The sequence below is a fragment of the Larimichthys crocea genome, chromosome VIII (assembly GCF_000972845.2).
Source record: "Larimichthys crocea isolate SSNF chromosome VIII, L_crocea_2.0, whole genome shotgun sequence".
Lineage (NCBI taxonomy): Eukaryota > Metazoa > Chordata > Actinopteri > Sciaenidae > Larimichthys > Larimichthys crocea.
The window spans coordinates 935,183-962,507 of NC_040018.1; the positions used below are offsets into that span (position 1 = coordinate 935,183).

Below are 27,325 nucleotides of genomic sequence, written 5' to 3' on the forward strand. Positions count from 1 at the left end.
TTCTTTAAGCTAAGCTGCACTAAACATCTGGTGGCTCCAGCTACCATAGCTGTGTCCCAATTCAGGGGCTGCATCCTTCGAAGGCGACTCCTTCTGAGAGACCTTCACATTTCTTGGTTGCGTCACCAGCTGCGTCACCTGCCGTCAGTTGGTACTTGTAACGTAGCCGTTGCCTGTCAGTTAGTCGTCATTTGACAAAGAAAAAACAGACAAAAGAATAATAAGTAATAAAATATAAGTAATTAGTAAAAGTATAAGTAGTAATAAGTCAAAGTAATTAAATATAAAAACCCAATACTTAGATTTAAATGTAAGTATTGGTATTTTTCCAGGCACTGAACAGCGATCTTGGGATATGGGAGGCCGCGAAGGACAGTTGCGGTGCATCCTCCAAAAAGAAGAAAAGAATGCCACATTTGAAGGAGCCTTTGAATTGGGACAGCCTTCAAATGCGTGCTTCGAAGGATGAAGAATTCATGTTTTTGCTATACAGACATGACAGTCATATTAATCTCTATCATCTAACTCTGTCTTTGCAAGACAGCAAATGTGTGTGTTTACCAAAATGTCAAAATATTTGCAGTAAATAAAACAAGTTGTCCACTTATGAACAAATTGCTGCAGGAGAGTGACAGATGGGTGGAGGTTGGTTAATTGTCAGCCATGCATGAGTCCCCACTCACAGCCCCCACCCTGCTTGTTCTTTCTTTCCCCCTGTCTTTCTGGTGGCAGTTGGGCCTAATGAAATCATTACATGGCATAATATCTACCAACAGCTTTCACATTTTCAGCATGGGTGGGTCGAGTGGAAACCAAACTTCCAACGTTGGCACCAGAACCACATTCTGCCCACTGAACCAATTCCTCACAAGAAACAGTCACAATAGCAGCGAGGTCGCTTTTGAATGTAAATGTCATATTTCAGAGAAAGAAATCACTGCTGCGTGATGTGAAATGAGCGAGGTTTTTGTTGTGAAATAAACAACTTTCCCCCAAGTGAGCAGTCTTAATGTGCCAAGAGTCATGAGGGTCGTCTACGCAGTGGATCAACATTGTGAAAGTTTGACTGGGCAAAACACTGATGTATGTGTGCTACATAATTATTTAATGAGTAGTTTGATGGTATTTGTGGGATGTGGGACAGGGGGGAGAGAGAGAGAGAGAGAGAGAGAGAGAGAGAGAGAGCGAGAGAGAAGGAGGGTCAATCTGGTCACGTCGCCCGATCTAAAGACTAAATGTGGGTCTGATTTTGTGTGACGCATGGGGCACACAATGCGCAATGTGTAAATGTCTAATAAATAAATATAATAAAAAATAAACAAATACGCCCTGTTCAAGTTCCTTTTCCATAATCCTCTCTGCACTCATGCATTTCCTCTCTCCACAACCTCAGCACATGTCTGTCCAGCTGTTTTGGCCTGTCCTGTTAAAAACAAAACGTCAAGAGGCTGCAAACTCTGAGCAGCCCCTCAGAGTTGTTGTTTTTTGTGCTTTAACTCGGCCAAACTTGGTACATACACAAATATTATCTACTACTAATGTTATGTAGAGCAAGTTTTGTGTTGGCAGGTTGTGAAAAGTCCCTGTAAAAGGTTCTCCAGCATAATTCTCCAGGAATACACTCATCTTAATAGCTTTTTAATTCATCAGGAAGACCCTCCGATAGACTACTTATCTTCTAGAAGCTACTGCTGAGAATCTGGAACAGAATACATTTATTAAAAGCTCATTTCATTATATAACTTAATGGATTATCAACAGCCAGAAGTCTTTTTTTTTTCCAGAACACTGCAACCCGAAAAACTGTTTTTAATTAATGGTTTATGGCTCACATACTATTAAACATCAATAAAGCCATTAGTATTACTACTTTACAAGGGTAAATGTTACTTGTCCGAGAGATTTGTGTTCGGAAGAGGAATGAGGCAAGGATGGTGTCTTATTCCTGTTTGCTATCTTTTATGAGCCGTTGGCCCAAGCCATTGTCAAGATAAATATTTGAGGGAAGTAGCAATGCAGGGCAGGGAGCACTGAACTGGCATTTTTGCAGATGATGTGATGGTATATCTCACAGATGTTGACACATGCTTTGATGCATGATGGGATTATAAATTTAATATTTCAAAAATTCACATACTTCCATGCAATTATGCACATTCAGAAGAGATCGAGCAAAGGTATAATATAAAATGGGATTCAGAATTAATTAAATAGCCCAAGGGGTATATATCTAACAAAAAATAAATTAAATTTTGTATAGGGCGGATTAAAATCAAATCTACCAAAACATAAGAAAAGATATAGAAATATGGTCCACATATCCAATAGACTTCAGCGGTAAGTGGTGAAAATGAACATCTTGCCAAGGCTATTGTATTTATTTCAACCCCGACCAACAGAGGTACCATTAGATAAATTAGTACCTAGATTTATTTGGGGAAGGAAGAAGTCTGATACAATACAGCCCAGCTGCCAAAGGATGAATCGCACTTCCAAATTTTAGGATATATATTTGGATGCAGCCCTACTTTGTCCACTAAATTTATTGATGCAGTGATAGCCAGATGGAAAGAGATTATGACATATATCCCTGGATAGTGCATCCAAACATTCCCTGTGCACATCATAGCAAGATTGATTCAATAACCATATATTTAAACCTGGCCCACTCTTTCCAGACATCTCAAATTAAAAAAAAAAAGAGAACCTAAAGTGCATAGCTTTGGATAGCAAATAAAACCCCGGATATATGATTTAATATTTAAAAAGTAGATGAGGTTGGGCCTCTTTCTTGCCATTTTCTTTTGATTGTCTTCCTGCCAGCTGTGAGGTAGAGTAATTATCTTCTTTTAGCATCACTGCAGTTAAATTACCCAATTATAAAAAAGAACATCAAAATGGCTCTATTTTTTTCTCTAGAAGATACAGCATGTGCATGATTTGATTGTGTACGTTCACATTGCCTCCAGCATGTTTGTTGCATTAGCAGTTGCTTTTAATAACACAAACATAGACATAGAAACAAATTAGAATTTTTCAATTAGAGGAAATACTCCTGATCGGGAAATGATTATATAAAAGTGATGTAAAAGGTTTAGGAAGGACAGTGGCATCATTTAATTGACAAATTATTGTATGAAAGTATTAAGTCACTGAACTGTAAAATTCATTATTCTTGTAAACTGTAACTTCTTTGCAGTTTTTGATGTTATGTTTTACATATTTATAAAGGCAATAAAGTAAAAAATACATTATAAACCTGTTATAATGAGCAATTTATGAGAAAAAAAAGACTATTATTATAGCATTTTTGTGTGAAAAAACAATCTGCTAATTAATTAATCAGTTAATCAGTCTCTTGTCATTCTTGCTCAGTTAAAGTAAGCAAAATAAATATGCAAACTTCTCTTGGATCTTGCAAGGTCATTGTTTTTCTGCATTCCAGAAAAAAAACAACTATTAATTGATTAAATTTAGATTAATCAATAATATAAATAATTATTAGATGGAGCCCTAATTAAATCTGAGTGATATGCAATAACTAAAGTCAAATTTGTGACCGAGTGTGAATATCTTTTTTTAAATAAATGCATCAAATCGAATAAAACACAGACTCATTATTAACCTTACTACTGAACCGAAATAAATGGCGTCGACTGAAATCAACATGATGAACAACAGTTAAGTCGATAATCAGAAGCAGCAGTGATGTGATGAGTCACATGACCATACTGGGGTCGGATATACTCACTCTGTATATCCCCCCCTTCGGCAGATGTGTCACTGTGAGCTCAGACAGACCATCAGAGGAGTCCACCTCCTCCAGCAGCGCACAATGATCCAACTCTTGACCAGCTGTGGGTCGAATCCAAACGGATTAAATAAAGTCGTCTGTTCCTGAGAAGAAAAGCTGTTAAGTCTTTTTTTTTTGCAGCAGGAGTGTTCACAAGTTGAAGTTCCCATCGCGGGATCTGCCTGTCCTGGTTTGAGGGGATTCCCCTCAGTGTTCATCCACCAGCTCACCTGCACAAGCCAAACCATGCGCTCCCGGGCTGCGCTCCCCCGGTAAGTCACCTCTATGCGTAAGAGATTTAGTCAGTAAGTTAGGAATAAAGAGAATGAAGTTATATAATTAAGTAATAAATGTACACTGTTATCCCCTTTGTTGATGTTTTGATGGATTAGAAAGTTAGTTAGTTACTCCCTCTAAATAGAGACAAATATGGCATTACATTAAACTACTGTATGTTTTATGAGTGGGAAAATGCAGATATGCCATTTTAAAGACTTCTTTAACATTTTCATATGACTCTTAATGGTAATATTGTAGTCCCGAATGTATTGAGAGAAAACATCAAGACAATGGTGTGAGTGTGTTTAAGATACCAAACTATATTGCAAGTATCACCCTTAACCCATTTAAAAAAATGCAACAAAATGTTACGTAGCCACTCTTGCAGGCTCAAGGCCAATCCCTCAGGCCAGTTTAGGAATGTTCCATCGAAGCCTAGTAAGACCTGATCTTTGCCCCCGTCTGTCATATTTGTAGCATAGAAAACAAAGTACACAGCTGCCAAATTCCAGCTCAGATAAAAAAAAAAAATAAAAAAAAAAAAGTTCACGTTGCTCTCCCTCAGCTCCCATGCTTGAAATTGTAAATCCATGATGCTGGTTTTAGGAATTTGTTTCTCATGCAGGCGTTAAAAGGGGACGCAAACATCTGGTCACATTTAACAGAACCACCTGAGGTCTGCAGAAATATTGGGTGTGACAGTGGATGATTCAGTGACTCTGATTCCAATGAGTCACAAGTCATCTTAAAAGTTAACCTGGTCTTTCCTTCTGTACATCCACAGGTTTACTTCCCTCCTATTCCTCCTCTTCCTTCCCTCGGTTTTCTCCGCCTCCTCACGCCCCCAGTGGGTCCTACAACGTGTCCCTGTGGTCCTCCCACAGCAGACGGAGGCTCGACCAGCCCCTCATTTCCTGTCTCCGGCCCGCTTGGATGTCAGTTCCCCCTGTGACCCTGAATGCCACAAAAGAGCCCCTCGCCCGAGTTACTGGGACCTGCGGCGTCTTCTGGCCTATGAGACACTCCACTCTAATGGTCAACTTACTGAGACCGCAATTGGGATCTATGGCTACAGCCCCAGTTCGAACACCAGTCCGGCGTACTCCGCAGGGTCGTCTGGGAAGGCTGAACGGTCACATGTTAGGAGAAAGCGTCAGATCTTCGGCCACGATGGGCGTTTTAGCATTGCTGGGCAGGACTTCCTGCTTAAATTTCCATTTTCAGTGTCTGTCAAACTGTCCACTGGGTGTTCTGGTACATTGGTAGGGGACCGTCATGTTCTCACAGCTGCTCATTGCGTGCATGATGGTAAAAACTATGTGAAAGGAGCCCAGAAGCTTCGGGTTGGGTTTCTTAAACCCAAGCAACGAGACACACAGCAATCGTCCTTTTACCTTCGCTCCAACTTTACCAACCATGCTGAAGGTGGCGCTTCTCCCTACGCTCCACCAACCAACGACAAAATGAAGTTCCAGTGGATCAGAGCCAAGCGCACCCATGTTCCCAAAGGATGGATTAAAGGGAATGCTAATGACATTGGGATGGACTATGACTATGCTTTGCTTGAACTCAAAAAACCCCACAAACGCCGCCACATGAAATTAGGAGTCAGCCCCCCGGCGCTGAGGCTGCCTGGTCGAAGAGTTCACTTCTCAGGATTTGATAATGACCGTCCGGGCCAGCTGGTGTATCGGTTCTGTCAGGCAGGCGAGGAGACACCCGACCTGCTGTACCAGCACTGTGATGCACAGCCTGGTGCCAGTGGATCAGGAGTCTATGCTCGGATGTGGGATGGGCGGCGCCGACGCTGGGAGCGGAAGGTGATAGGTGTGTTTTCTGGGCATCAGTGGGTGGAACGACAAGGGTCATCTCAGGAATTTAATGTAGCGGTGAGAGTAACACCTCTCAAATATGCTCAGATCTGCTATTGGATAAAAGGAAACTTTGTGGACTGCCGAGAGGGGTAAGGAAAAGGTGGAGACTAAGGATGACAGAGGGGTGTAGCCACAAAACCATAGGACCACTACATCCTCATAGATCATACTGCAATATTGGGGATACAAGAATCTACACTTTACACCTGACTACTTGTAGCACTGACATAACATCGAGATAAGTTTTGTTTGTTACCCCCACACCAATATCAGACAAATCCAGTAATGACACTAAATTATGTAAACAGGGCGTGTTGGTTTAATTTCTGCTTTATTTTGTATTTTTACTCACACTTCTAAACTATGAAAAGGTTGGTGTTAACTGAGTAAATATGACATGTGGCTTTGCAGAACAGAAGGAGAATTATCCACTTCTTGGAACATTTATCTGGATAACAAAGTTATCCGGAAGATCATCAGATCTGGAACATGGACTGATGTAAAAACAGGCCCTTGGATTAAAAGGAGCAGGGCTGGGAAAACTGTTTTATTATGCATGATAGCCTTTTTTAATATTGTGCTAATACTAAAGATTGCAATGTTAAAACAAAAACAAAAAAACTCTTGAAGTTTTTCTACTGAAAATGATTTTTGTGGATGAATGTACGAGTCAGCTACCAAAGGTGCCAACAGTTTCTCTCCAAACCATCATGTAACTCCTCTCAGTGGACATGCTATTAGCTACAAGCTCAGAAACTAACAATGTTTTGGGAGAACATTCAATGTGTTACACAGAATGATATTAAATGATTGCAGATGGCTATTGTCAAGGGTGCAGATTACACGTTATATGTTGAATGTTTAGCTCCCTCTGGTGGCAAAGACACAGCATTGCAGTCTACAATGAGCATTATGTTGACTTAGCATAGACCTACATAAGCACTTTTTATTTTTCTCATTTAACATTTGTGAAATTGCATTATTTGAGTTTTAGAAACTGAATACTGTGGCAAACTTAATGAAATATACGCTTTGAAATAAGCAACTGTGTCCCATATTTCTTCTGGGCCTGCTTATACAACAACAACAACATCATCATCAGGCACACCACAATCTTTGCTTAAACACCATTTGTTTTATTTCAGATGTCAAAAAAAGCATTTTGAGAAATTCTGTGGGGAAAAATGAACACTGTAAAAAGCCGAAATATGAGGACCAGCTCCTATGACTTCTCCAGCACTGACACATCCATCAACAGGTACAACCAGGAGTCTGAAAGTGCATCCTGGGATATGGCACATAGAAAACGAACTCTGCGACTCCAATTTGACAACTTTTGTTATGAAGGGGGCATAGATTGACATAAACCTTACTTTAAACCGGTCTTCAAATTGCATGTAGGCTAGAGGAAGATCAAGTACATTTTGGTCAAGAGGTGATAGATTCTGAAATTTTCAAATCTCGTTTCTCATTTCTCCTTTTTTAGATGTGATCTTACGGGTTGGGCCCAAAGAAAGCAGACAAAAAATTTATGTCATTTGAGAAAAGACAACATTCTGACATAGAAGCAGGATTTAAAGCAAAACTTAAAATGTCTCCTTTGACGCAACATGAAATCCATTAAAAACTGAAATTTCAGTGGTGGTAGCTGCTACCAACTACAAAAAAAAAAAAAAAAACACATGCCAATTATGTCAACAGTATCACTCAGTTGAAAGATTTGCTACATTCAAAGGGATAATAACCGCAAACAAAACATAAGCACCGAGGAGCTGATTTAAGGTCAGAGTTTGCAAACAAAGCAGAATAATGGGCACATGTATGGCATTTGTGTATGATTCCTCACACTTCAGAGGCACAGAGCAGCGCCAGTGATCTAGATGTACACCGTACTGTACTGATTCATCTCAACAGTACTTCCCTCCGCCTCCTTTACACTCAACCTGAAACCTGACAGAAGCAGTCAATGTGAAGTTCACAACAGCACATGAAATATTAATTCTCAGACTTTGTAATCCTGCTACAAAAGGCTCATCTGTTCAAGTTTTTATTGATTTCTATTTGAATACAGGCCAGTTGATCAGCCTGGCAATAATCCTTTAACACTGCCTGAAGTTATGCACTCACTGCAATCAAAGCAGGTGAAGGAGAGGAGGCTCACAGAGGAAAAGGATGTTCAACAAGTGTGACTAAACAGAAAGGCAACAACATGAAAGGCCACCTGTTTGTAACACCATTGTGGTAACTGAGAATACATGAACTGGTAATGAGATGTCTTTTCCCCTCCAGCTGTCTTCACCCTTTGATTTTCTCCACTCATGGAAATGTCACTATCAAAACAGCCTCTGCTGTAAAATCCATATGGGAGCGTGATGACATATTTGCAGTGATAAAAAGGGTTAGGGTCCTGGGACGTACCAATATAAATCTTTATTATTAACCACATTCGTTCGGTTATCTACATCCAATCCACAAAGAGATGGACCTCATGTGATCTGGTCCTCAATCCCATTCAGGCACCAAAATGGAATAAAAATAAACAGTGACTGGGTATGAAACAGAAATGAATCAGAGGATTTCAGCATGTCAGTGTGGTCCGACATCAACAAGTTTTTTTTTTTTTTACTTTAAATCACCTGGTTACAGCAGCAGCCCTTCAAACAGAGCCTAACCAGGATAGACAGGGCTGTACGACCAGATAACGTCACCCAGGATCATTTTTAGGTATGCTTTGAATTTAAGGATGCCAATAATATCTCCAGTCCCTTCACACCTGTCAAAACCCTGGTGTACGTTTGTTAAGACTGATGCTGTAACTGCCCTGCAGAGAGCCATTAATGAGAAACAAGAAGACACTGATAGTGAAACACAGTAATGAGGAAGAATACAGCATTCTCTGCAGAGGCAGTGGACAAGAGTACCTAAGGTGTTTTTTTTTTTTCTCCTACAGACTGATAGTCAGTTAGTGGGAAAGTTTTTATTCCACTTGGTGGTATAAAAAAAAAAGAAAAAAGAAGAAAAACCCAGTGAGGCCCTACTTAAAGCAAAAGAAAAACAATTGAGAAATACATAATTTGCTTTCTTGCTGCAAGTTAAATGTGAAAAGCTATACTTCTCTCATATCTGCCCAAGCTACTTTAAGGTTATGCAAACAAAATTGGCCAATCAGCACCTGTAAGGTCACTAATTAGCTCAATATCTTCTTCTTCTCTTATTTTCTGGTTTATGGTGGGTAATATGCCAGAGCATTTCTATTGGCCAGGCACAGTAACTTACTGGAGCCTCTGTGGTTGCCAAGCGACGGCTCGGAGACAAGAAATAATCCAGCACGTAACCCCCCTGTAAAATGACAATCTGTCATTTGTGTTAGACTTAAACAAAAAGGAGAGACAGCGTGTTAATTGGTGAGTTTTAGAGCTGCTGGTAGGAAGATGCTGGACAGAGTTTGGGTAAGTTAAACATTAAGCTTGCTGTGGTCTTCATGTCGTATCTCCGCATTTAACTCTCCACCAGAAAGCAAACAGACGCCTTTCCCAAAATGTTGAACTATTGCTTTAAAAATCAGCAGTGAAAACATGCCGAGCAGTGACAAGTTGTGTCAGTGTCACTGGCTCTAGAGCCTCAGGATTGAAGCAGAACAGCCCAATCAGGATTCAAGGATCTCAGGCACAACTCCTTCCACTGCTCTGAATCACTCGTCTGGTTGAACTGACAGTCAGAAGCCAAGTCCGCTCTGTGATTGGCCACCTGCACTTAAAATATCTTTGGTGAAAGTCACCTCCTGACATTCCCTGACTTCCTTGTCGCCTAGCAACAACATAACACAACATGCTAAAGTCGTCAGCGTGGTAATGCCCAGCGTAACTCGAAATAGTATACAAAATAAAAATATTCTTTTAAATAGGTATATATAAACATTGCATTAAAAATAGAACCGTATCAAAACACGATTATGAGTTCACAGTCTGTCCCTTAACCCCCAAGAATGAGCGCCAAATCAACCCTCTGGTCTTGCCCAGACCTCCACCCATCTCCCCTCCACTTCCAGAGTTCGTAGGTGAGGTCTCACTGTGCAGAGCCTTTACTGCGACTTGAGCCCCAAACTGTTGGAGGACAGAGGGTAGGAGTAGGCTTTGCCCAGCACAATGCGGTCTCGGAGCAGTTTAAAAAGAACATAGTAGTTGCAGCAGAGAATAAGGCCCAGAGACAAAGTGTGGTTCCAGCGCTCAGAGCGCAGCAGAGAGTATAACTGGTACAAAACCACACTGGACTCGATCCAGATCAGCAGGTTCAGGATCCGCAATGGCTTGTGGAACAGGAACTGGAAGGCCAATGAACAGGAAGACAGGGTCAGAAAAGAAAATAACTGCAGAGCATGTAAGATGGTCAAAGATACAAATATTTGAAAAGCAAGGGGTGGACATATTAAAACAAACTTCTACAGACGCATACAGCCAGTCTGCGCGAGTCTGAGTGACATGGTGGAATAAAGTCCTGGTTTGAAGGAGCAGACTCAAAAGCAGAGCTGGGGCTCTAAGCCACTGATCCAACAGACCTGACATTAAATGACAGCTGAAATTATTATTCACTTAATCACTTGATGGGCAGAAAGGTATTCAGCAACTATTTTAACAACTGATTTATTGTTTAATTAATGCAAAGACAATCTATCCTTCTCTCCAATGTGAGGATTTTCTGCCTTTCTCTATCTCATATCTTTATAAATTGTCAGATAAAACAGGACATTTGAAGACATCACGGTGGGCTCTGGGAAACTGGAACTTTTATTTTATAGACACATTTCATAAACTAATCATTTAAAAAGAATTATTACTTGCAGCCCTATATTAAACTGGTTTCTATTTACATTTAAACTAACTTTAATTTGATGCAGTTCATAATAAAAGTTCATGAAACTTGTTCAGTCAAGTTCAGTCAAGCCTGGTGTTTGCTTTTTTTGTCTCCGCTTGTGCAGTGAATTCTTCCAAATACAAGCCCATCAGAATCTCAAACATGCTGCTCTAACTGATTACTGTGAAATAAACACGATCAATATGTCACCTGTCAGCTGGTCTCAATAAATGATCATGCTACTGATGTCTGCCATTGTCGTGAAGCTGCCATGTTTCTATAGTAGCCTAAGGACAAACAAGCAAACAAAACACTGGCTCTACATTCGGCCATTCACATTTCTCACGTGTTTCGCAGCCATCCGTTTCCCTCCTAATACTAGAGAGAAAAGGGTGAGGCGCAGAGGTATCAATCGGCAACTAAATACTTCACACTCAGCCTTTAACACAGAAGTGTGAATCTGGTTTAACCCATAAAATAGGTGGCTCTGTTTAAAGTATAATTTCTCGATGTAAGGCAGCATATATTTTTTTGCCTAAATGATTAATGTACAGGTTACACTGTCACTATGATAGAAAGTACAGATACTCACATAAAACCTTGCATGGGAAACATCAGAAGGCAGAGCAACATTATAGGGCCCGACTGCCTTATATAGACATCGACTGTGTCGTACCAACACCCCCTGAGGCCAAATGGTACTTTCTGACCACCTGCAAACCATAACACCAGCACAGTTATACACAAATCATTTACCGAGTACTTTTTAAAAACCTCTGTCTCTCTGTACAAATGTGTGCAAATAAAAAAAAAGGGCCACTCACACATGCTGAGGTGCGTTGCTGTACGAGCCATGCTCCAGTTTCTGCCAGCGGCCCAGGTGAGCTGCCGAGCGATGAAGCAGGTCGCAGTAGCTGGGGGGCAGCAGCTGACTCATCAGCATCACAAACGCATTTATCCACACCATGATCAGATGCTCACATGACCAGCGCATGTCATAGTACTGGGTGCTCTATGGAAATAAGGTACAGTATTAGAAACCTAAAAGTGAGCAAGAATGTAGGTGAGATTGTAAGCAACTTGAGATGTACTGAAGATATAATGGGACTTGAAAACTTTTGAAGAAAGAAAAAAATAACAGAAGACTGAATATCAACAATAAAAAGCCCAAAAGTGACTGATACCAACCTTGACAAAGCAGAGAGGCAGGAAGGCTACGTAGTAAGCACTGAACAGGGAGTTGAACAGCACTTCCTTGATTCGCCGGTTGAAGTCGCTCTTCAGCTCCTCCACCTCTGCTCGAATCAACTCCGGCGTGTGCGAGTGTGTGTGTGGTGGGCAGGTGTGTATAGGCATGTGTGGCGGGCTGGAAAACTGCTCTCGGAGGTTCTCTCGTAACAGAAAGAGGAAGTCACGTGGGCGAAAGAACGGGGTCTCTGTGAGTTCAGTCTGCTGGTGGTCTGCTGGGTAATCGCAGTCGGTCGGTGCCGTTTGGCTTTTCCCTCCCTCCTGATGGAAACAGCAAAGCGGGACGTACACGCCAAATCTGGTATGGCAGGAGGGCGGTGAGTGAACGAGGACAAAAGAACAGAGCAGAGGCTTTTAGTTTGAAAATGATGGCAGGATGAAAAGGAGACGTATGATGTGAAAACATCATGCATATTTAAAATGGTGAGGCACATTAAGGAGAGCGGATCTCCAACTTTCCATTAGCACACAGAGAATAAAACAAACAGAAGCAACATGTTTACTGTAACAGCATTACTGAACTACAGATTAAAAGCTATGTGAATTATTTGAAATTCAGGCTCATATCTGAATTAAAAGAAGATTAAAGAATTAATGAAGTAGATGTAAACGGAGATGATGTAAACTTGTGTTGATAAGTTTACATCTTTCAGCAATGTCATGTTTTGTGGATGCCACAGTAACTAGGAAAACTGCTCCTGCACATCAATTCACTAATCATGTTTTGCAGACTCCAGTGCTGGCTTTAATTCAGGTGTCAGGGTCAGGTGTTAAGTATTGTGGTACATACCAAAATATAGGGTGGCCACCTCCACCCTGTTTGTAGGCATGTGCGTGCGGGTGGGTGGGTTAAAGTGACACTAAGCTTCAAACAAAGTGTTTATACCAAACAACCCACTGGAACCAGCGACTACATCCAATGATTTCTGTGACTTTTTAAAACAGACAATTCAATGCCACTGTAAAGACTGTGCAGAGGTGAGAAAGTAAGCAGTATTTGAACACACAGTTTGTGTGTGAACAATCCTTTTGAGGAGAGAAAGTGTGCACTGTTTACATCTGTATGACTCAATTGCATCTCGCCCTTCAGGCCTTTTGTCCCTTCTTTAATTGTGGCCTTACAGAACAGATGTTAACACTTTTGTTTTGATGCCTGTTCGGATGACAGCCAGCATCTCTTGGTCTTGGTGAGGGTTTGTGGGGTTTGTGAGAAAGGTGAAAGACTCACGGGTATCCCAGGAAGAGCAGGTTGAGCACAGAGTGGTTCTTGCAGAGATTGACCAGTGTCCAGCAGAGCACCCAGCCACACATGGTCAGCAGGCTGAGCCGAGCTGCGATCAGAACCACATAGCGGAGCAGCGATCCACCGCTGCTCTGAGACACCTGTGTGAAGAAAGATGACAGAATTAACTCAGTTACCAAAAATATTGTAGCACAAGCATCGCTCTCAAGTTTGCTTCCCACAGATGTAATGCACACTAAAACGTGTAAGCGGATTGTATATACACAGGTCTGTGTGTTTACCTCCGAAACTATCGTCCAAACAAGCCTCCTGGCCAACATGACTGTGATGAAGATGGCCAGGTGGTAGTCCATTAGATGAAAGTTCTGTGAGAGCAAAAGAGATTTCTTTTTCATTCAATCATCATAGGTTTTCCATGAACACATCATTTAAAATTGTACATTAAGTTAAACTTGAACCAGCCCAATAAAATGTGTGTGCGCAGTGGCTCAATGAAAACTTGCACAACCAGTTACTTTTGCAAAACTTTGACCAAAACAGTTTTCGGTGTTTTCCAATTTCATTTCAAAAAATGAAAATACAGCTTGGGAAAACATTTATAAAATGAAACTGGTTGATTTGTTTTAATGCAGCTTGCACCAGAATTCCCCCACAGGTGTGAAAATGAAAGGAGAGAAAGAGCTCCTACTTATGCAGCAGTAACTCAAAGTAAACAAAAGCAAATAAAAGTCAGAAAACAAATATTTGAGCTACAGAGTTTTTATATATTTTTTTAATATAGATTCACAATTTTAAGAAATGTAGATTTTAAGTTATGAGGAAAAAAAAAACTGTTTTCAAGTTGTCAGAAACAACAGAGCTGGTGTGTGTGTGTGTGTGTGTGTGTGTGTGAGAGAGAGTGCGTTAAATGTGTGTTCTTACAAGCGAGGTAGAGGCAGCAGGGTGGCTGTATGGGTACCACCAGACTGTCCTGTAGATGTTGATGTACTGGACAAACAAGGCCACCAGCAAATACAGAAAGAGCAGGAACTCAAACAGCAGGCTGCTGTCTAACGGCAGCTCGGGGATCCTCGAGTGACGGACCGGCTCCGGAGTAATGAGCGCGGAGAGGGGGGGTGCAGACAGACCCACCGAGTTGTTGCTCCTGAGAGAAGACACAATTAATACAAATACTCAGACATGGATTAATCTATGATACAGACTGTGTTCAGAGCAATGTTTGTGTCACAGCAAACCTAGTGCATGTTGTGTGGAATAAAAAATTACATAAACATTTACACAGTAAAAGTTTCCAACTCTCAAAACTTGACTGTAAGAAGTCAATAGAGTAGAAAAAGTATCTATGAGGCTCAGCGTTAATCTTTTTATAAGCCCAAACCAATCAGTAAGAAAATATTTCTTTTAGGGGGGGTCCAGCCAGTTTTAAGAGGATTAGAGCTAATAATTATAATTTAAATAGCATTTGTTAGTTTCTTCCTCTCAGCTCTGAGGATTTGCTGATTTTTTTTTTTGCTGTTGGATGACATGATGCGTGTGTCGAAGTCTGGGTTCCAATCTCATCACTACTCACATGAAAACATCAAGTTCAGCTCAGTTCAGCAGGGAGAAGGGAGCGACAATATTAACTTCCCCCCTAGGGGAGGTAGACTCAGAGTCACACCTCTACATGGGTGGAGGAGGACCAACAACAACAGCAACAGCAGACAGGTTAAGGGGATTGCCATGACTAAACAGGTGTGTTGGGATTTTTGCAGTGATAAGAGTTTGACATTTGGGTGTCGTCTGTCTGGACTAGCTTGCAGGTGGCATCTTCAAATGTCTTATTTTGAGGGCCTGTCAGTCCAAAACTCAAGATATTCACTAAAGCGTCTTCACTAAGACACTAAGATAAATGATAATATTCTTCATGGCATGCAAAATATGTAGCAAATAAATGATGAATGAGTCTGAATGCAGTTCTCAAGATCCGATCCCACCAAAGAGGCGACAAAGACCATTAAAGTCTAGAGGTTGGGCTGCAAACGGTTCAGATATATTTTGTGTTTTTATATAAAAACATTGAAATTCATTAGCGTGCGCACCTGTTCCTGAGGCCTGTACCATTGCCGAGGTTGCCTCCAACCAGAGTCTGCAGGGACGGCAGAGCAGAGCGACTTAGCTGCTGTCTGCTGGGACCCCTGCGACCACCTGGCATGGTCGCCAGTTACCGTGGCAAGCACGGACGCCGCCCACCAACCAACAGCCGCTGGGACTGCTCTCGTTCTCCTCAATGAGCCACCATGTACAGCCAGGCCACTGTGGAGGAAGCCAAAAAACAAAACACAAAAACACTGAGTCAGAACAAGAACAAGTAAACTGATTATGAAAACCAAAATTCAGGTAGAACAGAAAGAAAAACAAACCTGAGGCTTAATCAACATTTACAAGACTACAGAAGAGTACCCCAGAGTCAAACAATTAGAGTGTAGGTCTGTCCCGAGGTATTTACTTTACACACACCACAAGTAATTATGTTAATTTGAGAAAGATTACTAGAGCACAGCACAGATGCTCCAGTTTTTCAATGAGCTGGTTCTCAGTTCTGTTTTATTTGCCACCTTTCCAGGTGTTATTGAATTTTTCTTCACTGTCCCAATCGAAATTTATCTATCTGCGTTATCACAAAATGCCTCATCATCAGATATCTGAAAGGAGAAATTGGTAATGCTGCAGTTTCTAATACTACCAGGCTTAAAACATATAACAAACAAATCCTGACCCCTGTTAAATGATTTAGATTAAGCTCACAGAGCCGTGTGTGTGCCCTTGAAAAAGCCACAACAACATCCACCTGTGAAATAACTTTACTAGGTCAAACTGGTTTGGTGTGAAATCTAATTTGTTTTCAGCATGAGTATCTGCTGCACTTTGAAATATATACATATGTACACGTCACAGAGTAAAGAGGCAAAAAGATGGAAATCCTGTTGGACTTGTTTGGCACCGTTTTGATCAGTCCTTATCAAAACCTACTTTGGGTAAAACACACTTGACATGTTATCGTGACACAAACCATGTCAGCGGTACGTTTCTCACAGGAGTTTCTTTTTTTTTAAAATTTCGTGGGGTTGGTGAGACATCCATATCCTGATGAATCTTGTTTCATAAATCAATTTATTTAGTAGATGATAGCATGAAAACAACAGACACACAAAATATGGCATTTCTTTGAGTTATGGACAAAACAAGTTCTTGTATGCTTTGGAAATAAAACTCTTCTTCTAATATTCTAAAATGATACAGTTGAATAAGCACCTCTCTGGAAGTTTCACCAATGCTAACCACAGTAGAGAACCTTCCCGAAGCTTTTCCTGGTGCTTCTCTGCTCTCCTGGCTACTGCCAACGCTGCTTAACAAAGCAAACAGAGCCGTCATCAAACCACCCAGATTATCAGGACTGTTTTTATGCGGTGAGCTAAAGAAACGCGGAGGGAAACCTGCACATGTTTCAAGAGGTGATGACAAATTCCAAGTGTGTGTCTTCACTCAATCATTCAACAGCTAACATATCTCAGAGACAGTTGAATACTGACACTATCTAAAGGAACACATTTCAAACTATTCTCGTAACAGACCTCCTGCACAACCTATTTTATGTTGTCGTAGCTGTAAATAAGACGGCTCTTCTCCATTTCAGGTATGCCGGTGAGCCACTGACACACCTAACTGGAATGCAGCCACTAATTATATGGCTATTGATGGATATTCTCCTGCTGCCTCATCTCAAATCAGCCAATTAATGTCACACTCAAAATGTTTGGAAATATATGACAACTCTATCCTCATAGATCAAATAATAATAATCCAGATGTGGAAGGTTTTAAATAATTTATCACAAAGATGTACGATATTTTTTATTCCTCAGAACTTTTGCATCACTGTGTGTGAGGTTTTAAGTCCAAACATATGTAAATGTAATTAATGCACTGTGTAGTCCTAAAACACAGTTGTTTAGATTTATTAGATTGGGCTGTTTAAGTGTTTGTGTTGATTTTTGCAGGGGCAACTTTGCACTTCTACAAAATATGGAAAAGACACACGAAGTGTAGGCAGACAGAAATGTGTGTGTGTGTGTGTGTGTGTGTGTGTGTGTGTGTGTGTGTATCAACTTTAACTTTATTTATTTATATAGCACCTTTCATACTGAATTGTAGCCCAAAGTGCTTCACAGAACAGAACAGTATCGTGTAACAAAGTTTCCCAGCCATATTCAAAACGGGGATGTTGCAGTTTACATGACAGCAATTTTAATAACTGACCACACATTTGCAAAACGTGGACACATCTGCAGTTTAAAGCCACTCGAATGTGAGGCACATTTTCTCTGTTTTAGGTCACTGTTAATAGAGATTTTTTTAAATTTTAGATGTACTAATGATGAAAATCATCATTAAGCTGCAGCCTATTTATGTTTCACACGCACCACAGAGCAGATTTATTTAAACTGGAAGTTAAATCACAACTAAAATCCTGAAGTGTGCTAGTGCACTCCTCAAATAAATGATTTGTGCAGACCAACACGTTTGCAATATTAATTAACATTATTATCACTATTAAATCAATGTTCCACTATGTTAGTTTATCTGTGCAGCCTTAGGTTGAAAATCTGATATTTTGTTAGTACTTCTGAATGATCGTATCATATCGATTTAAACATGAAGTTTGGATACTTTTGACAAAATGACATGGTAGCCACATGATGGTAGAATTGAATAAATTGACTATTACAACTATTTTGGAAACTATATATGTATATAAAAAAATCATTTTTTGTAAAGATACACCATATTTTCTTGTTAATGGTTCACAAATGTGAGGATTTGCTCCTGTTCTTCAGGTTTATGTGATACAGGAAACTAGATATATTTGAATTAAATACATTTATCATAACATTTAAGTGTCCCATTAAATAACTTTGAAGAAAATTAATCTTCAAGGCTCCTTAAAGCGAAAACACCCGAGGCAGATAACATCCAACCTATTTGAATATCTGCGTTTGCTTTATGCTGACAAAAACTTAGGATGGATCTGACACTGCAGCTCCCATATTAAACTCTATTAAAAGTCACTGTTCAACAGGAAACACATAGATAGATAGATAGATAGATAGATAGATAGATAGATAGATAGATAGATAGATAGATAGATATCTGCAAACTCACACACCACAGGGGACCACAATTACAGTTTAAATGTCAAAAGTAAAAACAGGAACTGTAAGAAAGAGAAATTAACCACAAGTTGGATGGATTGCAGGATGGCATTTTGTGGAAGTGCAACACGTTTCTAGTTTCCTTTTTTTTTAATTTTTTAAAGTGTTTTTAAAAAACACAAAGTGACCAAGAAGCGGGAGAAATGTGTTTGAAAACTGTTGAGACTTATTAAAGCGGGGCAGTTTGTTAGGAGGTGGGTTTTTTAAATGGTTGCACAGACTTGCTAAGACATGCACTGAAGCTGCCTGCCTGTCAGAAACATGACATCAGGCAGCGTTCACTGTCATTTTGTCCACAAGCGGAAACTTGGAGACACACTTTAACAAAAACAAAACAAAACAAATGTTGCACTGAGCTCGCGGCTGGCTCAATCAAAGCTAGTTTTTTTTTATTTTCTAAGAAGCAGACACAGTTTACTCACACAGCATACGAAGGGGTGCACTGGACGAGGATGCATCAGTCAGTTGTGTGTCTTCCAGTCTGACGAGTCCAGACAGCACCGAGCATTTCTTCGCCCTCCCAGCTTCAATGTGCCCGACTGCGCCGCTGCGGCGACGGGCTACGGCGGCGCCGGTGATGCTGGACGGTCCGCTTTCTCTCCGGTTGAACCGCGATAAGAGCAGCTTTTAAAAAGTTAGCACCAGGAGCTTCCAGGAGCAACAGTGTAAAATGCGTTTCACGGAGACCGACGTGGCAGACCCGCACCTCCTCTCGCTGCGGGCGTCATCAGCGCGCGACTTAAAACAAGGACCGCACATGCACATGCGCAGTTTGACGAAAACAGACGGCTGGTCTGGAGTCAGTGTTGGCTTCATTCATGATTTTGAATTATTAATTAACCAGTGTGTCACTCTTCTTTATATTATTTCTTTATAACTGCAACGTCTATAATCGTTTTAATGCATTTTTTTTTAAATTAATTATTTATTTTTAAATTCCTCTGTACATACTTAAATCCTGTGCAAATGTTTCATTTTGCTACAAATGTTTAATCTCTCTGTACATCTTTAAATTGAGATCTATCTCAGGTTAACGTATGGATACTGTGTTAGAAGTTATGTATGTTCAATGGATGCATGCATTTCCTTTGGGATCAATAAATCAAATAATAATCCAGATGTGGAAGGTTATAAATAATTTATCACAAAGATGTATTATATTTTTTATTCCTCAGAACTTTTGCATCACTGTGTAGGCTTTAAGTCCAAACATATGTAAATGTAATCAATGCACAGTCTTAAAACACAGTTGTCTATCTATCTATCTATCTATCTATCTATCTATCTATCTATCTATCTATCTATCTATCTATCTATCTATCTATCTATCTATCGATTTGTTTATATATTAGTTTACATCATGGGTACATCTAAAATGAATCAAAGTCTAATACAACAATCCTGCAATAAATTCATGAAGGTAGAATTTGTTTTACAAAATGTTGATTTGGAGGCTGTAATAAAATAAATAAAAAAATATAATACTAATAATAATATGCACATAACAACAACAACAATAACAATAATAATAACAATAATAATACACATATTACACATACAGAGCTCAGTCAGGTTTTCAGCCACTTGTGGAACCACTGGCACTCGAGTCCGTATGTGGATTCAGTCGGTTGATTTATGCCTTTTTGTCATTTTTCAGCTGCATATGTGTTGCTATGCATTTACTGTTTGTTTGTATTGTGTATTATATCTCTTTCAGCAATGCAATTAAATAAAATCAGACATTTACAATAAGTGGTGTAGTGCAGAGTACACACCGTCAATACCCTTTATCATTTGTATTAAATTTAATAATCAATAAAATTGTTATCACATCTGTATGGTTGTTGACAAGAAACACTCATAGGTGATGATCAGCAATATAAATGGAGAAATAAAGCATTCTGTTTTGCATTATGTCTTGACTTAAAGCCTCAGAAAATACTACAAACCTGTCTGCATGTTTGTCTGTTTGTTATGCAGCTACCAACAGAGTATAATTGTGTTTGGAAAACTTTAAAACTAATGTCAAAGTTTGAACGGGAATAATAACCATAAACAATTGTTATACCCATAAGGTAAAAGGTTTATTATGAACATTAATCATAAACACAAACTGACTGCGCAGTGTAAAACAAAAAATAAAGTCTTAAAAAGTTGAGTCAACGAATTTAATTCCATGTCTGAAATTTACCATGATACAAACAAAAAGGGAAAAAAAGAAACCAGGTAAGTTTGTATACTGAAAAAACACATAGTATTATGTTTTTATATTGTGCTGACAACCACAATTTTAAAAGAAAAAAACTTGTAACATTGCTGACATTACTTCATTATCAACACCATGCAAAATCATTATTTACACATAGTATTTACAGTTATGTGTAAATAATTTATCTTGTGAACAAAAGGTTTAAAAAACACTCATGTGAACACAGGCTAATGCTAATATACACCTTTTCCTTCAAAACATTAATAAAACAAATGTATTACAGCCACTTCAACAGATCCAGGAGTTATATATATATAAAAAAAATATTTACAAAAATTATAAAAAGCTAAAAACTAATTTCACCATTAACAGTTTCATAATTAAATGGTAATTTGTATATTTACTGGCCCTGGTAATCGTTACTTCTGCACTTCATGATTATTGCTTTAAGTGTTAACTCTGCTACCTTCTAAATAAATAGTTTTAAGATAAGAAACTTCAATTCTAAAAGCCACATATGAGAATAATCTAACTGATCTCAGGCTTTTCTTCAGAATATTTTCATCACAGATGTTCCAGCAGGGGGGAATCTGTTCAGTAGTCACAGTTAGGACTTTTCTTACGATATCTACATAATATCTCTTATCTATTTATCTTTCCTAATATCTAAAAACAAACATTTACCACCTACACATTATAAGATATAAGACATTTCTGAATCTTTCAGTGTCACATTTTATAAATCCTTTTGCCGGTGTTTCACTTGTCAAACACGTAATAAAAGAGTTGGTTGATGCTTCATTTAAATACATACAAATGGTTCCATTTAAACGTTTACCAGTAGCCAGACAACAAGGCTCCCAGTTCTAATGAGGTGTGCATGTTCTCTGAAACAGAGGTCGCAGGGCTTTTCACAGCCGGAGGGTTCAGATGACGACACTGGTGCCACTACGAGAACTCTTGTCCTGAGAGAGACATACTAACTTTAGATTCATTTCACTAACAACCAGTATAACTCAGACTGTTTGTTATAATGACTGTGCATTTGTATTGATGCAAGTGCGTTGGTGTGGTTGCATGAATGCGTGCCTATCAACTAAAGCAGTGTGTGTCTTACAGGGTAGCGTTCATTCTTCCGTGCTCCTGGTTTCTGTCCAGGTTCATACTCGGAGTAGCTGGGAGGCTTGTCAACCCAACCTCCACCTCCTCTCCTCCCTCCTCCTCTCCTGCTGCTGCCCTCATCATCTGAGCTCCAGGACCCTCCTCTTGAGCGCCTTGATGCTGGCGGAGAGTAATTTCCTCTGGACTTGCTGTCAAACAGGTCATCCCTGGAACGGGAGCGTGGACGGTCCATGCCTCCTCGTGCCCCGCTATGACTCCGTCCATCGAGTGAATCCTGGCTGTGGCTTCTGGGAATGCCTCTAGAGCGAGTAGGTGAGGGGTGACGCCTGCCCGCTGCTCCTCGGTCATCACGACGGCCGAAGCCGCTACGGCTGCTCTCGCTGGAGCTCGGTGGGCGAGTCTTGGGTGCAGGAGGTGGGATTCTGCCAGGCTGCGTCTCTCTTATAGGTGGAAGTGTAATGATGCGACGCTCCACTGGGCCATCGTCAAGGGCAGAGATCATGCTGGGAGGGCCGGGGGAAAATGGCACAGTGGTGGGGTACATGTGCTGGGGAGGAGGTGGGATCTGCTGCATGTGCTGGGGAGGAGGTGGGATCTGCTGCATGTGCTGGTGTGGAGGAGGCTGGGACCGATGAAAAGAAGACAGCAGGAGAAAAGGCAGAAAAGAAGTGAATACAAATGGCAACCACCACTCAGACATTTCACTGAAAAACATGAGTAAACATTATTTACTGTTTGTCAGAAATAAGAAATGTTGCTCTTTCCAGTTTTGTACCAACATGAAATTACAAAACTAGTGCCCTGACAAATGTCAGTCAAACAAACAATCAATACTTTTGCCAATTTCAGCTTTGTAGAATCAGGTGTACGACATTGCCTAAAACAAAAGACCACCCTTTAACAATGAAATTACGCAATATCATTTAGGCAAAACCATAAAAGGCACTGTGTACATAGGAAGTTGCATACATAACAATTGTGGCTGTTGTTTAGGCTGTCATCTGTTAACTAAATTAATCATGACACAGATTTGTCAGGATGCAGGTGGCTTACCGCCTCAGCTAAACAGCCTCCATATGGACACCCTGCGTCAGGAATTACAATGCCAACCCAGGTATGCATTGCATTGTAAAGTGTCCAGAATACTCTGGTTTTGAGTGTCGCCATAGCAACTGTAACACTGTTGATTTCTGACAACATGCCTTTATAAACTAGCTCCAACTACTCCTAACCCTACCATGAGTTCAATTAGCCACCAAAACTGGTTCCATCTACTGCGATGGTAATGACTTTAACTTAAATCTTTGAATAACATGTTTGGTAGTTTGTAAAAATGCAAAATTTCATTGAATTCTCTACAATATATTTTTTATTAATATATTAATTTATATAAACAACATGAGTGGTTACATACCTGTAGCAGAGGACTCCTAACCTGGTTTTCCAGGTAATCAAGCATCTGATTGGTGCTGGCAGGGGTATGGTTACCAGGAGGGGGCATACTGTAAGCTGAAGACTGGGGTGGAGGAAGAGGCATGGCCTTCAGAGGGATGCTCTTGCCTGATCCTGGAGTGACAAAAAGAGTCACAAAATTAGGTACCGTTAGGTACGGCCTGAAGATGTTAAAGCCACAGTTAACTGACTTGCTGTGTAACATTATGCATGTCTGTACCTCCGTAGAGCATCGGGTTCATTTGGGAGGAGGCGTGGGTCATTGGTGCATATACCGGCTGTCCTCCTAACCAGGGATTCATGGCCTGCTGAGCCTGCTTCATCATACGATGCTGCATCACAGCTGAGAAATGAGGACAGCACATTCTTTCATATACAGTAAGATTGTCTCTGATTATACAGGCTCTTTATCTGCAATGTGGCCATGTAACGCTGATTTTAGATTATACCGGAACAGAAAGTCAACTTGTGGAGATAAGCATGAGAAAGGTAACCCATAACAAAGCACACTCAAGCAGAGACCCGGACATCAAACACTAGAGAGCCATGCTGACTCAGCAGCTCTTGAAAACAGATCTTCAGGTCTGTCTTAATACGCATACGGCCATACGTTATTGAAGTTATTTGTCACTGTTATCACTCTAAATGTAAGACTGTGCTCCATAACTTGATATTTCTATAGTTCCTGTTCTGTGTTAAAATATATTCCAAAGTGCAGCACAAGCTAATGAGGCTTCAGGAGTCCATGGTAGTTAAAGTTTGAGTCATTTCCCCCAGACAATGTTTCTTTGCTGAGCTCTGGTGGAGGAATAATAACAAGAACAGTGTAGGAAGATATAATATTTGATTTGACAAATACAAACTGCTGATGCCTCGTATAAGCAAGCTGCTTATCAGCAGCCCGCCCCGTTTTGGATGCTGGAGTGTCCTTATCAACAAGAGAGTTAACTAAATCTAAACGGTGCCTGCTGTCTACCTTTTTCAGGACAGCAGCATTGCTGTGGGCAGCAGGGACAGCGAACATAGCAGCAGCATGTCTGAGGGCAGCACTGGCAGCAGCAGATACAGAGGAGGAGGATGAGAAGGAGGGCTCCGATGACGATGAACAACACTGTTAACCAGTCTGAGAGAGGACAGAAGAAGAAGACAGGCTCTCATTAAACTATACATTAGTCCATCAACTTTAGAAGTTGTGGAAATTCAGGGCACTCTTGTTCCTTACGGTAAACGATGAGTTTGACTTCTTTGTCAGAGTCTCCTGAGGTGTCTCCAGCAGCGTCGACAGAGCAGAAGTACACCCCATTGTCCCACCACATCACCTCAGTGATCACCAGGTCTGCCTCTGTACACACACACACACACACAAACATACACAAAATGTCTAACTTCAAAACAGAAAAGAATGTTCATTTAACTAAAATAGGAGACTAGAAAAAAAAAACACAAGATATTGGCAACTAAGTGGTCAAAACACATGGGTGAAGTAAAGGGTTAACTGTTCCGGATGGGCTCATATAATGTTTGCGTGAACTCACTATTTTGGATGGTGATCCTGCGCTCACGGTATTCTGCACCCAGCGTCGGCTCGTTGCTTCCTCTCTTCTGGATCACAGTGCGCACTGTGCGCTGACGATCTGGACAGTCATTTGATGGGTCCTGCCCCAGCTGTAATGCAGACTGGTACGCTGTAAAACCAGAGGAAATGTTTCCATTGGTGATTGGTTACCATTTGAAGCATCACAAAACAAAGACAACACAACTGATTATTTTCTACTGTGTCAACAAGTCCAAGACTTTATCGTTATAAATCTGACAAAGTCTGCTATGTTGTACTTTTATCTGTGCTAGCAGCATGGCTTTAGGGACAATGTCGGTCTGTTGGCTGATCAACCATTTTGCTCAAGACTGAAATATCTCATGTTAACCACATGGGATGAATCCTACAGACAGACTAGGTTTGATTTGGCTGACTTCGTGTTGTATTATTCTGGCACTGATGAGTATTTGGTGAGGTTGCATATTTGCTTTTTGATGCAATATATCATCACTTTCCTCTCTTGGGTTGTTTCTTACCTGTGGAGTAGTACTCCAGCACAGGGTCCTTGCAAAAGGTCTTGAACCTCCAGGTGACCAGAACATCTTGGAGGTTTGCAGAGGTGGAATAGTCACACCGGAGGATCACCGAGGCAAACAGTGCTGTGTTGCGCTCCTGCTGAGGAACAATCACCTGAATACACACCGACACTGTGGAGGGACGACAAACAGACGGTTGAATGCAGTACTTTATTTGTGTGTGTGTGTGTGTGTATCAAGGAATAAAGGGCGTATATGTCCCAAAAGATGCTTTCAATTCAGATAACCTGTAATCTGTGTATTTCCACATGAACCGGAAGGAAAGTGTGGTGACAACGAAACAATGTGTGTGAGGGTTTCTCTCAGGCAGGCAGTTCATTTCAAAAGTGGCAGAACCAGAAAAACCGGTGACACAGAGACACAGGAAACGGCTTACTGTGAAACTACCAGCCAAACATTCAGAAGCTGGAATGAAACCTGTTGAATTGAACTGTCTCTAAATGTGGACAGGTCACAGTGACTCTTTCAAATAAGATGGAAGACTATAAAACTCATAAGTTACAGTTTAGAAACATAACCGGGTCACCTAACACAAACATGTAAGTATCAGTAAAGTCCTTCCAGTCAGGATAAGATATGAAAAATAAGTCTTCTACCACATACTGTATAAAGCCTGACTGTAGGCCTAATTTAAACAAGATGCTTATATTTGTGTTAAATAAACATCATGTGACCGATACTTCCAGTTTGGTTGGTTTCAGTCGAAATTTGTCAAAGCTTTCCACTCATAAACAGGTCAACAAGACTCATTTTAAAAGCACATAAGGCCAACATGTAAAATAAATGTGAAATTACCTTTAAGAAGCGACAGCAGGAGGATAGCAGCAGCTAATCTCCGCATGATGACAAAACGCTGCAGTTACACAGACAAAGCCTCCGGCTCCAAATAATAAAAAACTAAATAGCAATAAAACTCCTCGAATGACAATAAAAGAAAAAAGTTTTTTTTTTGTATCCTTATCTGAACTTAAACGCAGCTGTTCATCGTTTTCGTCCCGTGTGTTTGCCTCAACACTGTCTTTGGTTAACGCCTGGGACTGTAGTCATCTCTGGCCACACCCCGAAACAGGTGAATTCATCCTGATCGGTGACGTAGACAGGTGCACAGAAATCCTTACCACCACCACCCCCACCATGCATTTAGTGGCCCCAAGCAAGATTTCGTTTACTAGTCAACAAATCGCACCCACCTCGCCAATAACTGAATTTACACACAAGTCGTTCAACATCAAATCTCTTGCTGTATTTTGAGTCTTGCAAGTAGCAACAAACAGAAAAAATAATGCAAAACGTAAATAAAACATCATGGGGGATCATTTTGTCCAGAAAACAAAGATTATTAAACAAGACTAAGTTATTAAATATATATTTATATTAAGCAGTGTCTCAAAATGACAACACATGTCTGTGACACAGTCAAAACTAATTGATAACTGATAGTGTCATTGTGTAAGCCAGAGCCACTGCAAGGGCTGCCCCTGAGTCAACTGAACACCATACAAAGCGAGTGGTGACCAACATAAGTCCAAGTTAATGTGTGGCCCCACCCAGCAGCTGTGGCCCTAAGCAACCACATAGCCCACTGGTCTCATACAAACACACACACACACACACACACCAATATGTGTAGTTTATTTTTCCAGATGGATTTATTGAAACAATGGTTAGGACAGGATAAATAATTTGTGACATGTGTAATTAAATTGCTTTGGTTTCCTGACTTCACAGAATGTACATGCTGTGTAAAATGTAATTAGAGATACAGATATGATAAGACAAGAGAGATGTTATTGTTTTTAGAAAATGAAATGTCCATATTGAAACTGATGCCGGCAACACATCTCAAGAAAGTTGGGACAGGCTCATGTTT

General features: G+C 40.4%; 3 protein-coding genes across 5 annotated transcripts; 1 reads left to right on the forward strand and 2 right to left on the reverse strand.

Annotated features, from left to right (window-relative positions):
• The first annotated feature begins 3,748 nt into the window (after positions 1–3,748).
• On the forward strand, positions 3,749–6,987 carry LOC104919758 (serine protease 23). Its single transcript, XM_010731839.3, has 2 exons — positions 3,749–4,065; positions 4,857–6,987. Exons 1-2 carry the CDS (start codon positions 4,040–4,042, stop codon positions 6,037–6,039), a joined length of 1,209 nt encoding a protein of 402 aa, XP_010730141.1. The 5' UTR covers positions 3,749–4,039; the 3' UTR covers positions 6,040–6,987.
• Positions 6,988–7,430: 443 nt separating this feature from the next.
• tmem39a (transmembrane protein 39A) lies at positions 7,431–19,286 on the reverse strand. Of its 2 annotated transcripts, XM_027281605.1 has the most exons (10): positions 18,962–19,286; positions 15,370–15,583; positions 14,210–14,432; positions 13,570–13,653; positions 13,274–13,428; positions 11,986–12,343; positions 11,622–11,809; positions 11,390–11,510; positions 11,008–11,084; positions 10,134–10,267 (listed from the first exon to the last, which is right to left on the reverse strand). In XM_027281605.1, the coding sequence occupies exons 2-9, from the start codon at positions 15,480–15,482 to the stop codon at positions 11,037–11,039; spliced, it is 1,290 nt and encodes a 429-aa protein (XP_027137406.1). In that variant the 5' UTR covers positions 15,483–15,583; positions 18,962–19,286; the 3' UTR covers positions 10,134–10,267; positions 11,008–11,036. The 2 variants fall into 2 exon arrangements, with proteins under 2 accessions (XP_010730142.1, XP_027137406.1); XM_010731840.3 differs by lacking the exon at positions 11,008–11,084 and having other exon boundaries at positions 7,431–10,267; positions 18,962–19,284.
• A 1,407-nt stretch (positions 19,287–20,693) lies between these two features.
• Positions 20,694–26,569, reverse strand: LOC104919790 (immunoglobulin-like domain-containing receptor 1). Of its 2 annotated transcripts, none has more exons than XM_027281874.1 (9): positions 26,251–26,569; positions 25,396–25,566; positions 24,858–25,007; positions 24,545–24,664; positions 24,299–24,445; positions 23,543–23,665; positions 23,285–23,436; positions 21,866–22,498; positions 20,694–21,713 (listed from the first exon to the last, which is right to left on the reverse strand). In XM_027281874.1, the coding sequence occupies exons 1-9, from the start codon at positions 26,294–26,296 to the stop codon at positions 21,675–21,677; spliced, it is 1,581 nt and encodes a 526-aa protein (XP_027137675.1). In that variant the 5' UTR covers positions 26,297–26,569; the 3' UTR covers positions 20,694–21,674. The 2 variants fall into 2 exon arrangements, with proteins under 2 accessions (XP_027137675.1, XP_027137676.1); XM_027281875.1 differs by having other exon boundaries at positions 21,866–22,492; positions 26,251–26,567.
• Between the last annotated feature and the right edge of the window lie 756 nt (positions 26,570–27,325).

Excerpts from the sequence above, each read along its gene's own strand:
- tmem39a (XM_010731840.3), bottom strand. The coding sequence starts at position 15,482 with ATGCCAGGTGGTCGCAGGGGTCCCAGCAGACAGCAGCTAAGTCGCTCT. Across the intron at positions 14,433-15,369 it reads GGTACAGGCCTCAGGAACAG|GAGCAACAACTCGGTGGGTC; the intron begins GTGCGCACGCTA and ends GTCTTCTCTCAG. Across the intron at positions 13,654-14,209 it reads CTGCTGCCTCTACCTCGCTT|AACTTTCATCTAATGGACTA; the intron begins GTAAGAACACAC and ends TTGCTCTCACAG.
- LOC104919790 (XM_027281874.1), bottom strand. The coding sequence starts at position 26,296 with ATGCGGAGATTAGCTGCTGCTATCCTCCTGCTGTCGCTTCTTAAAG. Across the intron at positions 25,567-26,250 it reads CCTGCTGTCGCTTCTTAAAG|TGTCGGTGTGTATTCAGGTG; the intron begins GTAATTTCACAT and ends GTCCCTCCACAG. Across the intron at positions 25,008-25,395 it reads GCTGGAGTACTACTCCACAG|CGTACCAGTCTGCATTACAG; the intron begins GTAAGAAACAAC and ends CTGGTTTTACAG.
- LOC104919758 (XM_010731839.3), top strand. The coding sequence starts at position 4,040 with ATGCGCTCCCGGGCTGCGCTCCCCCG. Across the intron at positions 4,066-4,856 it reads TCCCGGGCTGCGCTCCCCCG|GTTTACTTCCCTCCTATTCC; the intron begins GTAAGTCACCTC and ends GTACATCCACAG.